Raw genomic sequence first — 18,779 nt, 5'->3', positions numbered from 1 at the left:
CAGCTCTGAACTCAACGGGTTTGCCAAAAGTCATCAACGTCATATAGTTGAAACCAGACTTGCACTCCTCTCTCATGGCCGACTACCCAAGAATTTTTGGCCTCATGCATTCTCCACCGCCACGTATCTTGTCAATCGGCTTCCTACTCCAACTTTATCTTACTCTTGCCCTTGAAATTATTCGATCAACTTCCGAATTATGCAAAACTCTGTAGCTTTGGACGCCTCTGTTAGCCTTGGCTTCAGCTCTACACCAAACATAAACTGGAACCCCGCTCAAAGCCTTGCGTCTTCGTAGGTTACTCCCCCACCCATAGTGCATATCACTGTCTCGATCGTACAACCAAGAAAATATTTGTTTCTCATCATGTCGAATTTTGTGAAACAACCTTCCCCTATCCCGACCTTGTCCCCACGGCCACTCCATCACAATCACTACCCAATTCTCTTAAGTGGTTTCATGAACCTATCTCATAGACCTCATCTACCACTTCTCCCACCTCTTCCCATTCCCTTGCCAATCCCGCTGCCACCACGCCTGTCACTACTCCTATGCACACTCCACCTCATACTCCTCCAACCACAAATACCACTAAACAAGCCTTGATCGACCCCCAATGACGAGATGCGATGCTAACTGAATATAATGCTTCGCATAGTAATGATATTTGGATGCTGGTTCCCTTCGACCCAACCTTTAATGTTGTTGGATTTAAATGGTATATCGGATCAAATATAATCTGGATTGAACGCTACAAGGCTTGCCTTGTTGCTAAAGGATTTCAAAGCATTATATTCAGTAAGAGGGCACATAAATTGACAAAAAAAATGCGAAAAGCTGTAACACATTTATGAATACTCTTACTGCACATTTATGAATACTCTTACTGAGATCGAGTAGTTTTACTTTACATTAAGGTAAAAATCAACACACAAGTTATCCAAAAACAACTTACATAAAGTACAGAGCGATTTCAAAATAGAAAAAGATAAATTTCAGCTCCCCCCAAAAGAATCATTTTATAAGGATAATAGAGCTTGTTAAAGCATGTAGATGCTGGTGCATACTAAGCAATTTTCCAGCACTAAAATAGCAGCAAAAGACTATATTGTGACAAAAAAACAGCTACTTTCCAAGCACTAACCATTGCACTGCATTAAAACATGTAAACAATTGAAGAAAAAAGACCGTTTAAAGCAAAACCTTACAACTTAATGCATACGAAACCTTTCTACATTACTAAAACAGCCCAAAAACAGCAGCAAAACAACAATTTATAGTCCCAGAAAAAAATTCCAGCACACTAAACCATTTTAAATCACTAAAGCGTCAAGATACAACACAATCAAAGAAAAAACACATAGTTAACATCTGTAAACTCCCATTCAGATTCGCAAAACCAAAATTCTTAGACGAACAATTCCAACACAAAAAAAAGAGCTATAGTTGAGAGTGCAGCCAGAAGATGGAATGTAGACAGGCAAACTTTACGTTCTTAACATCAAATCCCAAATACAAACAATGGTAACTTCTGCGTTTTGGCCCAAACCAATTAGCAAGGAAAGAGGGGGCACAATCAAATGAGCTAGGAGCTATAATACTGAGCAGTAAATGGGTTGAAATGGATTGCTTATTTTCTAATGAGACCTAGACATAGCCAGACATTCAGTTACTCAAAGGTATACATGGTAGCTTTTGCAGAAGGAGTTGATATAGCATCTCATAAAGAATGCACCTTAATCATTTTTGGCTTGTCTAGCACGAAGCCATGACATGTGAAATGTAACTCTCAATTAGAAACATGAAACCCATCTCTAATTCAATATCAAAAGATCCATCAGGATAGTGACGAAGTATATCTGATCTTAGACACCAAGGCAAGAAATCTTCATACAAATCAACAACGGCAACAACAGCATACAAGTGCTCTCTGGGGAATAGCATGGACATGAATATATAACTTACATAAAACGATTGTACACATACACTAACCCTATTTAAAATAGCTAATTGCACCGCTAAACATAGACGTAGACTGATAGCGGGGTTTGTCGCACTCCCCCGATCAAACAATTTACTCAACTAATGTAGTAGGGTAGTCGAGGTCGAATCCACAGGGAGCATGGGTGATTACTAATTGTTTAAATTCTCGTGCTTAGCTAAGTCGAAATATTTGGATGAGGTTTAAAACTAAACAAGTAAACTAAATAAAATAAAATGCAAATTAACTAAAGATGATAAATGAGTAAGAGAGGATTAAAGTTGTAATTCAAATTAATTAAGGCCTAGAACTCGGTTCTCCCACAACAATTCATAATTCCACATATTGATTCCCTAGGCTAATCGTTTAGGTAAACAAGCAAGGAGGAGATGGCTCTAATTCGCCTAAGACCCCCCTCTCGGGTTCGAAGTAGGACACTAGCACTACCCACCAACCCCCCTCTCGGGTTCGAAGGTAGGAATCCCTAACTCAACACTCAACTACCTCAAAATCATGCACAATTCCGAGGAGGTCAAGAACTTGGTCAAGGTCATTAAGCCCCCATCGTATTCCGGGTCATCCCACTCCCCCTCTCGGAGGTCGATTTCAAACGCTAATTTAGAGGTGCCCTACCCGGTTCTCCCTTTCGGTCTCAACCTAGGTTAGCAATATGGTCGAATTCCGGGTAACCAAATCACAACCTAACCAACTCTCGTTGGTGGTCAAGGGTCATAAATCGACACTACCCAAAAATCAATCCATAAACCATATCATTCCTCTAAACTACCCTCACCAATTTTCCCCAAATAATTAGCCTTTATGTGAATCAATTAATGAAATTACTCATGTTGGGTCAAACCGAGTCCTAGTAAAAGACTACTCACAAATCATGGTACCAAGAGAAATAAAAATAACAAAGATGGTTTCTTTATGCATAATCATGATGGAAGTGTAAATTCTATTACTAATCATGCAAATACCCAACTCAAATTTCAAGGAAAGACAATTTAATTTAAGAGACAATGAAGATTAAACTTAAAGGCACAAGCTTTAACTCAATAAACACAAAGACTCAATCTTTAACATGAGAAATCAAAGATTCAATCTTGTAAACAACAATGGTGAGAAGAGAAAAGATGAACAAGAGAGAGAATAACAACAATCTAACATAAACAATTAAGATTAAACTTGAAAGAAAAACAAATGTAAACAAATGAAATTAGGAAGAGAAATTATACCAACTCAATAAAGAAAGAAAGGAACTTGATTGAAATATGGAAGGATTCTTCAATTCTCCAAATACAACCCAAAATTACTAATTGTAAACTAATGAAAAGAGAAGAACTTGAATGAACAAAAGAAGAATTAAACTAATAATTAAAGAAAGATAACAACTTTTTATTGAATGAAAATAAGGGAGGAAATATGAGGGTTTTACAATATTGAGAGAGAATAAGATGAACTAGTCTAATTTAATTCTAAGGTAGTGTAATGGGTAAGTGAGGTGTTATCTAATGTTGTGAGTAAGTGTCTTTATATACTAATTTATTAATTAATAATGTTACTAATTACTAATAATAATGACAAAAATAATAATAATCCTAATAATTCTCTAATTCCCTCAAAACACCATCGACACCCATTACACAAACAAAAACAATCGAAAATCCCAGAAAAAGGAAAAAGGGGAAAGGGGAATACGGGACTCAAAACGCAGCAGAGGTGCTCTGCCGGTCCACCGGCGGCCTGGCTTGATGCCGGCAGCGAGGGCAATTGAAAAGAGCAGAAATCAAGTGGGATGTGTGTTTTGCCGGTCAGTCGACCGCCGGGGCACCGGTAGAGAACAACAAGACTGATGCAAAATTGTTGATTTGGTGCGTTTTGCCGGCTGGCCGGCTGCCGGTCCCTATACCGGTAGCGAGGCCTTCACAAAAAGGAGAACAAATTGGTGTGTTTTGCCGGTTGAGGAGTCGGCTGCCGGGGCACCGGCATGGAGCACAAAGCTTCATAAAAGCTCGGTTTCGATTCCGAGCTCGAATCTGATTATGCATTGGAGATGGTGGGGTTGCTGTTGTTGCGGGTTGATGGTAAAGGACGATGGAGGTTGAAGGTGGTTATTAATGGTGATGCTGATGAGTACGGGATGCAGGTTTGAGGTGAACATGGAAATGGTGATGGGATGATGGTAGCCATGGTGGATGATGAAGGTGGAGCTGCTGCTGCTGCTTGTCGTGGGTTGTTGCAGAGGGGTGGTGATTTCACGGAGGACTGACGGAGCAGGCGAGCTGGTGAATTGAATTGATGTAGATGGTGATGAGGAGGAGGTAATGCTCGAATCTGGGTTGACAAAGGCGAGAAGGAGCATGAGATGATTGATGATATTCGGGTTAAATGGTAAGTTTATAAGAAAAATGGAGATGAATGGTGAATGAATGTTGAATTGATGATGATGAATGAATGATGATGGCTATGTAAATGAATGGGGATGGCAACTGCAGGTTTGCAGGTGAATTGTTGATGACGGTGTACTGTTGGTATTTTGTTTGCTAAAGTCAAGATTTGACTTTGTTTATTTCCCATTTTCATCCTTTGACTCCGTCTTGAATCGTCTCAATTCCGTCTCAAATTACTCATAACTCGAATCTCCTCTTTATTATTCCACCTCTCCTACAAAATATAAACAATAAAATAATATTAATACTAATATTATAAAAACTCGAGTAATTACCAAATATAACTAAGCCGACTAATTATTATAAACTAGTTATAAACTAGTAAAGTAATAGCAATACGAAAATTACAATAAAAATACGATTAATTATTAAACATGACTAAGACGACTAATTATTATAAATTAGTAAATAAATGAGCTATTTAACCGTTTAATCACACAAAATCGAGTCGTAAAATAAGATAAAAGGATGAGTAAAATGACGCTAAATTACTACTTATCATAGACGCATACCATTAGACATAAAAAGAATGCGGTAAAAAAAGGACATGAAAAAAGAGCATTTCAGTTTTAGTAGGGACGTTTCATCAAACATCTGATGAGCATATATTCCCGTCTACACCTAAATTCTCTAACACATAAAGTATGACGGCGTACAATCGTGTCACCTAAGAAATGGTAGCTACAACAGTTAATCCATTCATGTAAACAAACAATAATATAAACGAAATGAAGACATTAGAATTCTCACTTCAGAAAGCAACTTCGATGGAGCCAATCGATTGCCTTTAATAGCAAAGGGAACACATTCATTTCTCCGATATATCAACGGTAGAGGCAAAAACTAACCATCGTCAGTTGAAGGCGTAAACCGTGGCAGCGGTTAGTGTATTGATTGAGTTTTGTGATAGCGTTTAGGCGAAGTTCTAGGCTAGTGTTTTAAGGCTTAGGTACTGGCCACGAAGGCGATAAATAGAAGGAAAGGATGATGGTATCATTCACCTTTTGACATACGGATTTTTTCAACATACCCATGGACAGTTCTAAAGGATGATTCATGTCAGCCGACCCCAAATCATTTTGGAATTAAGGCTCTGATGTTGTTGTACCTATGGTCAAAATTTATTTAAAAAAATCATATGTCTATGCTTTAATTGATTATTTATCATGTCTCCCGATTCTATTCCGCCGGTCACTAACGGTGTCAATGGCCAAAACCAGCTCATTTTGAGATTAAATCTTTGATGTTCTATTTATGGTCAAGATTTCGAAACCGCGACAAGCAGGAAAATTGTATTGGATTAGATAGGAGGAAAGCCTACACATTTCTGCACTAACACCATAACAGTAAAACCATAGTCATTTGACCATATCGACGCATCATAAAACTATTTTGGTTAGGGAGTCCAGTATTTAGATATGTCACGCAGTAGCACTAATATGGAAATAGTAAAACAGATCCAACACAGCTATACATGGGCTAAACCACTATCGTCAAAGACGATTAAAATTCATAAATCGAATGAACGTAAGAACCTCCGAGAAGACAAAAATTGCAAGAAGGAAAAAATAATTACACAGGATTAACGAAAGAGCATACGAATTTTAGTTTAGCAATTCATCGAACACATGGCGCCGATAATAATAAAGGAAATAAAAACCCGGGATTTAGGCAAACAAATTCCCAATTTTGTAATCACATGATGAAAATCCGACTATTGTTGAAGATATTACGGTATATTGTAATATACCGTATTCAGAATAATATAATATTATATAATAAAGTATATTATGCTACTAATATTAGAAGATACGATTATTATCTTCGGATCTTTAGACTAGTATAAATGCGATATCATTGTAACTGTTTCAGACACGAACGATTATCATCAATAATACAACGATTCCCTTTATGTTTTCCCCTCTCTTCGATTCTAATATGGTATCAGAGCCCAAGGTTTAGTCCTGGGTTGTGAGGCGAAGACGGGTTCGAAAAGCGACGACGTTCCCGTCCGACGAAAAACTGGGCCACTATTTAGCGGGTCCGAAAAGCGACGACGTTCCCGCCCGACGAAACAGGTTCGAAAAATTGCGGCGTTCCTGTCGATCGATCGAAAAGAGACCTTACATGTGAGGGGGCGTGTGGAGAATCACATGTAGGTCTCCCACATCGGAGAAATAGAGAAGAGTGATCTAGTTTATAATCCAAGGGGCTACTCCTCCCATTGCCAATTGGTTTTGGGATGGAACCTCCTTGGACTTGTAATCTGGACACTCTCTCCTCCTCGACGGGTGCGGCCCAGGCCCGTATGCGATTCTAACAACTATAATAACACCAAAAATTTATGATATCAGTCCATTTGATGTATGTGATGCGATGATAATAGAATATAAATAGTGAAAACGGAATAAGCAAACAATACCAGTGGAAATCGGATCGAGATAAATGAATCAGCGCAAGTGCAAAGAGCCGAACAGAAGGAGGAGGTAATAAAACATATCATGTCGTCGCCGTAAGTGAAGAAAATAGCAGTAGAGGACGTCGGCGATCGATCGATTAAGTGTCGTAGGAGATGCCAGTGGAGAGTCAGGAAAAGGAAAAGGAAAAGGAAGAATTTGTGTGGTAAAGAGGGAAGCTGTGAAAAGAAACGTAAGATACTTTACCAGGGGCAAAATCGTTATATGTGACGTCATAGAGGGCTAGAAACAGTCTTGGTATGACAAACCCCCCTTATTCTTATTTTATATATGATATATTTTTTTTTTTTGACAATAATGAACTGCATATATAAATAAACAACAACGTATACAACATCAGCCAGTGGCCAAACTAACTGACCAGTGAGAATACATACGAAGGAAACTACGAATTGCGCTTAAAGAGTGGCGCAATTCGATTGGTACTGACTTTGTGGAGGCCAGAACTGAAGATAATTTTTTTGACGTAACTTTGAAAGAGACGGAGGTTTGCGAAGATGAGTGAGCTCTGTACATGGTGAGAAGCAGGCCTTTCGTCGATGCTGCAAACACCGTGGTAGCCCTGACATTTTGAACCACTGGATTGCATGACAGCGTATCCAAAGAAGAGACGGTGTAGCAATCCGTAAAAGATGACCTGTGAACAGGAATAAAGTAAGTAATCACAGATAAAGACGGAGCAAAAGTTAAGGTTGATATAGAAATCTTGGGAAAAGTCCGAGAAAAGGCAGGCCAAAACACTGGCAGCTGTGAATGAGATGCAAGAAGATAGTCGGACAGGTGTAAAATCTGAACTGGATCAACACAACAATTTTCAAAGACTACCAAATTGCGAGTCATCCAAATAGCCTTTATAATACAAAGAAAACGAAGGAGGCACTGATCAGCTTCTGTAGTATTCCTGTGAAAATATCCAATAAAATCTGCAAGCCATCGTTGCAGACAAACAGAAGGGTTAGCAACAGAATTAATGCCAAGAACCGAAGAGAGCCAAACATGTCTAGAAACAGTACAAGAGCGGAAAAGATGATCTAAAGACTCCGAAAAAGAGTGACAAAACACACAGGAGTTACTAACCTGGATGCCTCTGATAGATAGATTTTCTAAAGAAGGAAGGATATTATGTACTATACGCCAAACCAAAAGAGGAAACTTAGGAGAAACACGAAGACTCCAAAGGACTTTCCAAGGAAAGGAAGAGTAAAACGAGGGAGAGCAGGAAAAGGACATATGGGATAACAAGAAATCATATCCTGAGCGAACTGAATAGACTCCATCCTCCGTGTACTTCCAGTAGATGAAATCATCAATATCCATACGAGGAGGTTCCATAGCGAGAATAGCTCTAGCACAAGGAGGCAGAAACCAACGATAAACTGTACAAGGATCCCAATTACCAGAGACAGAGAGCAAATGAGAAAGAACAAGCGTGGAAGCAGATGAAGAAGAACGCACCGACGGGGTAGAACCATTCACCCAAGGGCTTGATAACAGGTCAACAGAGGAACCATTACCAAGCTTCCATGAAAAACCAGGAGACAAAGCATTACCTGCACGACATAAACCAGACCATAAAAACGAAGGATGAGAGACCTTTGATCTTGATGCAGGAATAGGAAGGTCCTTCTTGTACTTGGGAACAATAAACTTCGATAGTAAACCCGACGGTTGATGATGTATGCGCCAGAAATTTTTTATAAGAGTTGCCTGGCTTAATAAAGAGACAGATTTCAAACCCAGGCCGCCATCTACACGAGGAAGCTGCAGACAATCCCGAGAGAGCCAGTGAATAGAGCGATGTCGAACATCTTTGCGCCACCAAAAAGACGCGATCAAAGAGTCAATCTTCTTGCATATTCCAATTGGAAAAGGAATAGAAGCCATCAAAAAACGGATTGAGCCCAAAATAATAGTGTTGATTATAAGCAGCTTACAGGGCTGACTAAGGTGTAGAGAAGACCAGGCTAAGATGCGACTTGTAAGCCTATCCACCAAAGGATGAAACACAAGTGATTTCTTCGAAGGAATATCGACCGGTACACCCAAATAATTCCCAAAACAATCAGATGTACGCATCTTCAGAATGGATGCCATGTGGGACCTAAAATCAGGCGGTGCATTTGGACTGAATTTGATAAAGGACTTATCCAAATTATATATGATATATGATACATTTATATAACGCATACTCCTATTTTGATTGCATATTTAAAAGTAACCCGTACATTTTTAATATGGGAGTAAAACTATTACTCGTAATAGATAAGAGATGATTGTGAGACTAATAACAACCTCATCATATTCAATGTTTTGTTCTTCCATGCTAATTTTCCCATCAAGCACCTGCATATGCCATCCAAGAGTAGAAAAATGTATACTTTAGTACTCCCTAAATATTTCAATTTACTTGTTTCCCAAAAAAAAAAATCATTTTTACTTGATAGGGTAAAATGTCGGATAGTAGTTTGCTCTTCAATCCCATATTCAGCTTCGATCCTAAAGACACCATCGTAGAGATCCCGAGTTATCGTACCACCAAATGGAGACTCGTCGATTTTTACAAACAGAGTAAGAGTTACCGCTGACATGGGCGGTATCTTAACACTGTAGTCATGTTTCTTATCATCCACCCAAGTGTGTCTCACTGTTCCCCAAGTTGCAGTTACATCTGTGGCCTCATCTGGAATCTCTAATTCCCCAGTTGCGAGAACCGAGGGTATCCGGCTGTTGAATACGGCCGCATGCCCCCTGAAGAAGCCAATACTACTACTAAATGTGGAGAAAAATGAACATATATCGGATGTACTACCTCCAATTTTGTTTTTGTTTTTTGAGCATATATGTATTTTTTTGAGTTTATTACCTCAAATTGTATTTATTTTTGAGCATATGTGTATTTTTTTGAGCATATTATAGTTTAGAAGTTAGATTTTAATATTTTTTCCGTCAAAACTCAAATTTAACTAAAATTATAATAATGTTTTTGAGTTTTATTGTAGTTTTTTAGAGTTTAATATTTAAGTGGATAAACTCAGAAACTTTAAAATAAAACTCAAAAACTTTATTAGAATGCTCATAAACTATAGAATTGGAGGTAGTACATCAGATGTATAATCCTCTTACTGATGTGGAGAAAAATGAACATCGGATGTACTACCTCCAATTTTATCTTTCTGCTAAATGTGGTTCTCGTATTCCCCTCGAAGAAGCCAATACTACAACTAAAAGCCACTCTTATCTTTCACTAAATGCAATTTGCACGGGTTTACCACATAATCAAATCCGTGTTAATAAGTTCAACATGAATACAAGATCATCTAAAGCCATGAGATTGATTCATGTCATCATGTACAATTTCCCCACTTGCAAAAAGCATTTTTTTCTCTAAAATTCAACTGCTTTCATACTTTCATTTTTTGTTTGACAATGACGTTAGAAATTACTACTCCACTACTGTATATTTCAAGAACCTCATTTATTATAGGAAAAAAAATGATAAATTTTAAAATTTATCAAAATTCAATAATTTATTTATTAACAGTATCCAAGAAAACTAAAAACTTAAAATGTTCATCAAATAGATTTTATTATCAATGATAACAAAAATAAAATGAAGAAAGTCACAAAAGAAGACAAAATAATCCAATATAAGGGAGGTGGAGAGATATATAGAAGAATAAGAAGATGGGTTGAAGATGGAGGAGGCTGACGATAATTATAGTGTTTAGGGTTGAGTGAAACAATTACGATTTTGGGATGGAGTATTTATTTAGTCGAGTGTGTGCCGTTAATTTGGGTTAGTTAATGTAGATCATTAATATAGAATATATAAGACGAATAGACGATTTCACATAGTTAGACGGTCTTATTATATATATAAAGAGAACTCATTATTGATTATAATATATGAATGTTTTAATAATAACGGACCGTCTCACGGTGTAAAACCGCTATAATTTATAATAGTAGAGTAGATTTTATTTTATTTTTAAATGAAAATTGCCTTTTATAAAAGTAAAATGAATTATTATTATAAAAGAAATTTAGTATGAAAATCAATGTTTATATTTTATTAATATTTTATTATATTAATACAAATTTTCTGAAATTATATCCCCGTGCAAATTTTGCACGGGTTAAAACTAGTTTATTTTAAAGCACCGCATGATCAAATCCTTTTCTGACCCGAAACCTAAATAAACCCGCGAAATAACCAAACTCCTACCCGCCATCCCGACCCATTTGACAATTATAAACGGGATTGAACTTATACATCTTCGAAAAACCTAAATAATAAGAACAAGGTCCGTCAGACCATCACCATGCGCAGTCCTCAACTTGTTGCCGATTACTGCGTAACTTAATGCTGTAAAAACAATGAAGAGCAGTAATTATCCCACAACTTCATCGAAATTGCCCTGTATTTCAGAATCCAAGTACGTACCACCCGAAATTTGGACTCAAATTTTATCAAATTTACCGGCGAAAGCTTTATTAAAATTCAGGTGCGTGTGTAAATCTTGGCGCTTTGATATTGATAACCCTGCTTTTGCTCACATGCATTATCAAAATTCTGAGAATAATAAATTTTTAGTAACACTCAAAGGTTTGGGATACCCTGAAAATGAAGAGTGTTTGTTGACAATTCATGATGCTCAAACTCTTCGAAAGAATTGGAGCATTTTTATTAAATATGATTCCTACACGTACCGTCTCATCGGTAGCTGTAATGGGTTGCTTTTAGTGGAACGATCTGCTCCTCAGGGTAACCATAAAGAATTTCGATTGTGGAACCCTTGTATTCACAAATCGTTGATACTTCCCACTTGTCCGCTTTCTTCTTCTTTGCTTGGTTGTAGTTGGTATTTGTTCGGGTTTGCCCCTGATCTTAAGGATTATAAAGTGGTTGTGTTTGGATTAGATGATGGTCAGGGCGAAGACTATGCAAAAATGTATTTTGCAGTTTATACGCTCAGTAATCAGCAATGGACTGTCAGAAATGATCGTCTCAATGTCTGTAATCTGAACAGTTATAATAGGCGTGGGCTATTTCATTCTCTATCCACTGCTATTAACTTTCAAGGGGCAGCATACTGGCTTGGACAAAATGATAAAGAAAGGAGCGGATTATTAACTCATCTTGGTTCCTTTGACTTTGATACGGAAAATGTCACCTTTTTGGAATTGCCATTTTGTTGGGACGAAAGCACTCTTAGGTTTTTGTTTCTTCTCGGAAAATCACTAGCTATTTTTAGTATTTCTGAGGCGACTTCCAGCATATGGGTGCTACAACATGACAACGTAGGGAGGCTATGGACTCTATTGTTTTCGGGGAAATCAAGTAGGGATGGTTATGAAGTATTCAGTTTGTGCTATAAAAAATGTCGAAAGGTGTTATTTCGTGATGGTGGCTATTTTGTTTGTGGAGACAAGTCTTATAATATAGCTAGTCGCCAAGTGCACAAGCTTAAAAGATACATCAGTTTTCATGAAAAACTGGAAACATATTCGGAGAGCTTGTTGTTATTCAAAGGATACGGAGCCCGTGATTTGATGAGTGGGCCATGAATAAAAGAATACTTCTCTATTTGTCTACCAAATTTGAATATGTCAATCGCTATCATTCGTCTAGCAGCTCTAGCTCTATTAGCTATTTTGTTTGCCTTGCATTCCACCGATCAATTAGTCACTTCAGATGAATATTCGTCTAAATGGTTGACGGGTCAAATATCTATTAGCTATTTTTTTTTCTTTCTCCCAATTATTTTCATATTTTTCATGATTATTGATTTCTAACAGATTTCTTCACCAGTTTCAGTTTTTCACAATGAAACAACTACAGATGTTAAAACCGTTGCTGAATATTTGCTGCAGTTCTGCCGTATATATAAAACTCGCTGTTATTTTTGAGAGTTAACGTGAAGTCCGATAAATTGCTGTACATTTGTACGTGAAACTTTTCTTATATGACTGAATGAGCGAGCATACATGCTGAGTAGGAGTATAAATATTAGTATTACAAGTGATCTGAATTGGTTACTTAAGATGTTCTAGGAGCAAATTTTGACATGCTAGCTAGCTCCGAAATAATTAGGAATCCATAAAATCGCGATTTTTCTTTTCAACTCTAAAATGCAAACGACGGTTTCAAGTTTCGCATATTGTAAGCGACAGTTGCGAGAGTTTGAGTACACAACCTCTCAGGTAAGCAAGGTGTTTTCTTTGAATGTAAACAGTTAGTTGGCAGTCAGTGGTCACCTCATTGATAGTATCGTGATATTAGGTAGCTGTCTAGACTTCGCAGCACATACGTAAAGGCTATACATATTCGATCTTCTATTCCTCCATCACAAAATCACGAGCCTTTAGTTGTTACTAGTATTCTCTATCACTTCCTCGATCATTAGTACTTACTACTTGGGCTCGTAAATACTTCGTAAAGGTGAGCGCATCGCATAATATGGTAACTTGAGATGATTGCAATTAGAAATGGGATTTGGAGCTTCTTTATTTTGTCCAATTGTTGAAATTTAAGTAAAAAATCCCCTTAAATTATGGAAAAAATTCGAGAAATTCATCATCTCATAATTTTTTTTTTGAAATTGGGTATGTTATTTTGAAAATAAAACAATTAACGACATTTGTAGGTAATTTTTAGCAACGGAAAAAAGAGGTTTATACAGATGATATTTAACTCATATGATCCAATGCACCAGGTTGTTGATGGCGTACAACTGGCTGCACACAGAGATCTACTTCAACATCCACATAGTTCTTGAAGGGACGATTAGAGTTGGCCAAATGATCGAGCATATCTTTACCCATCTTAATTGACAAAGCTTAGGAGAAATACGTGCAATAAGACCCAAATCCGTGTCTCAGAGATTTACCCTGTGGCTATGAATAACATCATCTGGAGACAAATGAGACCCTTCAACCATCAAGAATACGCAAAGTGCACTTACGCCACTAGGACGTAGAAAGAAAAAAACGAAATGCATACCAAAATCTGCTTCTAGAGGAGAGAAAACTCCTACACTTTGAAAAACAAACCCTGCGAACAAGAAACTCATAGCCTAGAAAAGCGAATAAATAGATAGCTAGTGATATAGAAATCATCAACCTAAACAGCCCCCTAACCAAAACCATCTCAGAAGACCAGAGAGAGATGAGCACAACACAAGCCAGATGTAATGTTACAGTCGTCATTCTCGACCCCTTAAAATTCTGACGAACAACAACCCCAATAGTTAAGGGACGAGATACCCTTTGCAATAGAATGTTATTATTAGGAAAAACAAGACAGAACGAGAAACCTCAATGGTTATGAGACAGGACGACACCCATAACCAATAAGGGGTTATTATTGATATAAACAGAGAAATAGATAGCAGCATGATGATGTGTTTTAGATCATCGAAGCAATCTAAACCACCTCTTGGAACCCAACTCAGACCAACCTGATCACTAAAAGACACCACACCACCACTGACTCGCTCCAATCAAATACCATGGCATACCCAGCACACCAACCAAGGCAGACAAGAAAACAATCCGCCAACACCAAGGGACGCGACCACCAACGACAACGACTGATAAAACTCTGACGAAATTCCAGCGTACAACAACATAACTAATCTTGCATGCACCAACACTAAGAAACAAAAACCGAAGCATAAACCTTTTAAAAAACGCAAAATGGAGCCGATTAGTGGGGGGAGGGGAGAGAGGGAGGGGATCATCATATCACTAATCACTCTCAAATGCAATACCAGACTTTGACAGAAAGATGGATTATGTTCATCCATGGACACAATAGGTGGGGGGAGGACGAGGGAAAGGGGAACACCATATCAACCCAAAGAATAACAAATATAACCACCAAGACACCAACAAGATGAGTTAAACCCCATCCCAAGCCACCAACAAGATGTGTTAAATAAATTTTAACTTATATTCGACGATCAATCTCCCTGTATCTGACTTACAAGGAGGCGCCTCCTTCCACCCTCTAATTCAGAAATTACCGTTTACTGCTGTGAAAACAAAGAAGAATCCCACAACTCCATCGCAGTTGTCCTGTATTTCAAAAGCAAACTACTTACCACTCGAGATTGGTACTCATATTTTGTCAACATTACCGGCGAAAACCTTATTAAAATTCAGGTGCGTAAGTAAATCTTGGTGCTCTATTATCGATGATCCTGATTTTGTTCACTTGCACTTCCAACTTTCCCAAATCAATTATAGAAATAATAATAAATTAGTCTTAGCCCTTGAGGGTATCGTCGGACACCGTTTGACAATTCGGGATGCTGAAACTCTTCGAAATATCGGTTGTATTTTTAGTAAATCTGATTGGTTCGATATTATAGGTAGCTGTAATGGGTTGCTTTTTGTTGGACGACATGGCTTTTCTTTCCATAGAGAATTGAGATTGTGGAATCCTTCTATTCGCAAATCGTTATTACTTCCCGCTTGCCCGTTTGACAATTGGCAGTATTTGTTTGGGTTCGCCCCTGATAGTCAGGATTATAAAGTAGTTGCGTTCACATTAAAGATGTGTTTTGCAGTTTATACACTCCGTAATCAACAATGGATTGTAAGAGATAATCCCCTCAATGTCACTAATCTGAAAGCTAATAATTTGTATGGGCTGTTTTCTTCGCTATCAACTTCTGTATTCTTTCGTGGGGTAACATACTGGGTCGCGCAAAATTATAGAGATAGTAGCGGATTTATTCATCTTGGTTCCTTTGCCTTTGATGATGAATAAATAACCTTTTTGAAACTGCCAGTTAGTTGGGACAAAAGGACGTTTAGTTTTCTGTTTCTTCTCGGAGAATCATTAGCTATTTTCAGTATTTCCGAGACAACTTCCAGCATATGGGTGCTACAACAGGACAATAACCAAAAGGAGCCATGGATTCGATGGTTTTCGGGAAAATCAAGTCCGGATGGTTATGAAGTATTCAATATGGGCTATATAGGTAGTCGAAAGGTGTTTTATTGCGAGGATGATGGTGGCTATTTTGTTTGCGGGAACAAGGCTTATTATATAGGTAGTTGCCAAGTGCAGGAGCTCGGAGAAGATATTTGCTCTCATTTAAAACTGGAACCATATTTGGAGAGCTTGGTGCTATCGAAAGGATACGGAGCCCGTGATTTGAGGAATTTCCCATGAATAAGAAGAATACTAACTACTTTATTATTCTTCCCAATAGTTTTGGGAAAAACCTCTGGCTGTCTGTCAAGGAACTTCGAAGGAAAGAAAATATCATTTCCGATCATTCCTTTCGCTTGTTTAGAAGCGAGAATTCGTGTTATTTCTAGCATAATATTGCTGTAGCTTCTTTTTTTTTACTGGCATTCCTTGGCTGTTTATGGCTTGAATTCTTCATATACTTGTTTTACATTTTGGTTGTCTATATTTCTTTCTCTCAATTATTTATAGATTTTTCATGATTACTGATTTCTATATACGAGTAGAATTCTTCGCCCATTCTCACAATTAAACAACTACCCATATGTTTGAAACTCGTTGCCATTCTTAGGAGTTAACTTGAAGTCAGATTAATTGATGTACATCTGTGTAACTTTTCTCATATGAATGAATGCTTACATGTCGAGTAGTAGAAGTATAAGTACTGGCAGAAGTTATAAAATTGTATTTGTTCTTTACAACTCTAAGTTGCAAATGACGGTTTAATGTTTCACATCTTGTATATGAGTAATTCAATGAGAAAAGATCAATATGAAGTGAGAGTTACGAGTTTGAGTATAACTCCTCTGGCAAAAATTATTAAATTGTATTTGTAGCTTATGATTCAGTGCAAGCTTGCTATGAACTTTCAGTACCATTCTTGTGCCTCTCTGACAGCAACACAAGTTTTCAATGCATATATAATATGGAATACGGGTTGAACTATCCAATTGTGTCGAAGCACACAGCGAAAGCCAAGAGGAATGACTAGTACGAGTAACTGACACATTTACAGTTTTACTAGCTCTCTATTGAACTGTAAATCTCCATCTTTACTGTCCTAATTTTATACAAGTAGTTATAAAGAGCAATCTGAAAACAATCGACAACAAAAAGGAAATTATAAAGTTTGTAGCGCTCAAACTACGATACACGATGAAGATTGAATCCAGAATATTTTGATTAATCCTCGAGTATCTTAAGTAACAACTATGCTCGAGTGGGGTGGGGGGAGGGGGGCGGATATGCAAGTCTTACGTACGTTTTGCAAACACGCAAAGATTATTATCCGATTAACCAATAACGAATAAAGCGAAACTAATTAATTCAAACATCAATAAAGAAAGAGCACAGTCCGTCATATCCATTGTTTGCCAACAGAGGGTCTTCATTTATGGAAAAGAAGGCAGGTCTTCAGCTCCATATCCTTTATGCAACACCAAACTCTCGGAATAGTTTTGCAATTCTCTAAAACATTTTATAGATTTGCCATGAATCTGTACTCGGCAATCCGCAAGATTATAGGACTTTGTCCCACACCTAAGATGTCTACTACCGTCAACACTCTCATAGTAGAATACCACTGAATTCTCGCGTGAGTACGATTTGAATAAGTTGAAACCAGCTTTGCTCGAAATTCCTGAAAACCATAAAGTCCACTCCCGCTTTCCGCTCTCCTGTTCCAGCACCCATATGTTTGAACTTACTCGCGAAATACAGAAAATAGCTAGCGATTCCCCAATAAGAAACATAAACCACAAAGTTTCTTGCTCATCACAAGTATTTGGGAGTTCCATAAAGGTGAATTTCTCCGAACTAAAGTCGAGGGAAACAAGATGGGTATGTTTTATTCTATAATTACCATTATCCCCACACGGATCATTTCCAAACCAGTGCGCTGCCCCTTGAAAGTAACAATCAAATTTCCTGTAAGGAGAAGACTCGAACATACGTTTAAAGTAATCATGGCTGATACCGGAGCCATTATTTCTGACATTCCATCGTTGATCACTTAGTGTATAAACTGCAAAATTCATCATCGCCTTTGGATCCTCATTTCTTTCAATTGTGATCAAAATTACTTTATAATCCTTACTGTGAGAGGCAAAACCAAATACACATATATAATCGGAAAGACGATTATAAAATTGAGGAAAAGGGCAAGGGGGAAGTAGCAACGATTTTCTACAACTAAGGTTCCGTATTGTCATTTCAGGACAATGATCGAGGCCAGTGCGGCACATTAGAAGCAACCCGTCACAATTCCCGCAAAGACTATAGTATCCAGGGTTCTTGTAAATGTTAGCAGGTTTTCCAAGTGTGTCAGCTCGACGAACTGTCATAATGTATACACAACCTCTAGGGCGGCGTTTAATAAACGTTTGGACACTTAACAATAATTTATTCTTGTCAACATTAATTGAGCATAGTTCAAGATGTATGTTAATGAAATCAGGGTCATCGATGATAGAGCACCAAGATTTACAAACACACCTGAGTCGTATTAGGGTTTTAACCGGCAATATTGCAAAAATTTGAGTCCAAACTTCTGGTGGTAAGTACTTGAGTTCTGATACGTGGGATACATGTTGGCAATAGCTTGATGATGATGATGATGATGATAATTTTACCTTCTTCATGCTCTTCAGAATCAAATCGCAAGATACTGATGGTGGTAAATTGCGCGTACGGAAGTAGGGTAATTGGAAATTCACACTATTCGTTTGAGTTTCCATAAAACACAAACATCTAGAATCTTCTAATTAGACATGGACATTAGAGGTGATCATGGGCCGAGCCTATGCAAGCTTGGGCCGGGCCCGTATAATAAAAATGGCCTATATGCGGGTTGGGCTGGGCTAGGCCAGATATGTGGGCCTATTTA

General features: G+C 37.7%; 2 protein-coding genes across 2 annotated transcripts; one reads left to right on the top strand and one right to left on the bottom strand.

The window, feature by feature from the left end:
* Positions 1–11,289: 11,289 nt before the first annotated feature.
* On the top strand, positions 11,290–15,688 carry LOC141587571 (putative F-box/kelch-repeat protein At3g22730). Its single transcript, XM_074409045.1, has 3 exons — positions 11,290–12,270; positions 12,712–12,793; positions 15,288–15,688. The coding sequence occupies exons 1-3, from the start codon at positions 11,290–11,292 to the stop codon at positions 15,686–15,688; spliced, it is 1,464 nt and encodes a 487-aa protein (XP_074265146.1).
* A 1,598-nt stretch (positions 15,689–17,286) lies between these two features.
* On the bottom strand, positions 17,287–18,534 carry LOC141587569 (F-box/kelch-repeat protein At3g06240-like). The gene has a single exon (XM_074409044.1). It carries the CDS (start codon positions 18,532–18,534, stop codon positions 17,287–17,289), a length of 1,248 nt encoding a protein of 415 aa, XP_074265145.1.
* Positions 18,535–18,779: the final 245 nt, after the last annotated feature.

The sequence above is a fragment of the Silene latifolia genome, chromosome 6 (genome assembly GCF_048544455.1).
Source record: "Silene latifolia isolate original U9 population chromosome 6, ASM4854445v1, whole genome shotgun sequence".
NCBI classification, from domain to species: Eukaryota; Viridiplantae; Streptophyta; class Magnoliopsida; order Caryophyllales; family Caryophyllaceae; genus Silene; species Silene latifolia.
Note: the sequence above shows the minus strand (reverse complement) of the source record. Positions and strands in the feature narration are given on the sequence as shown.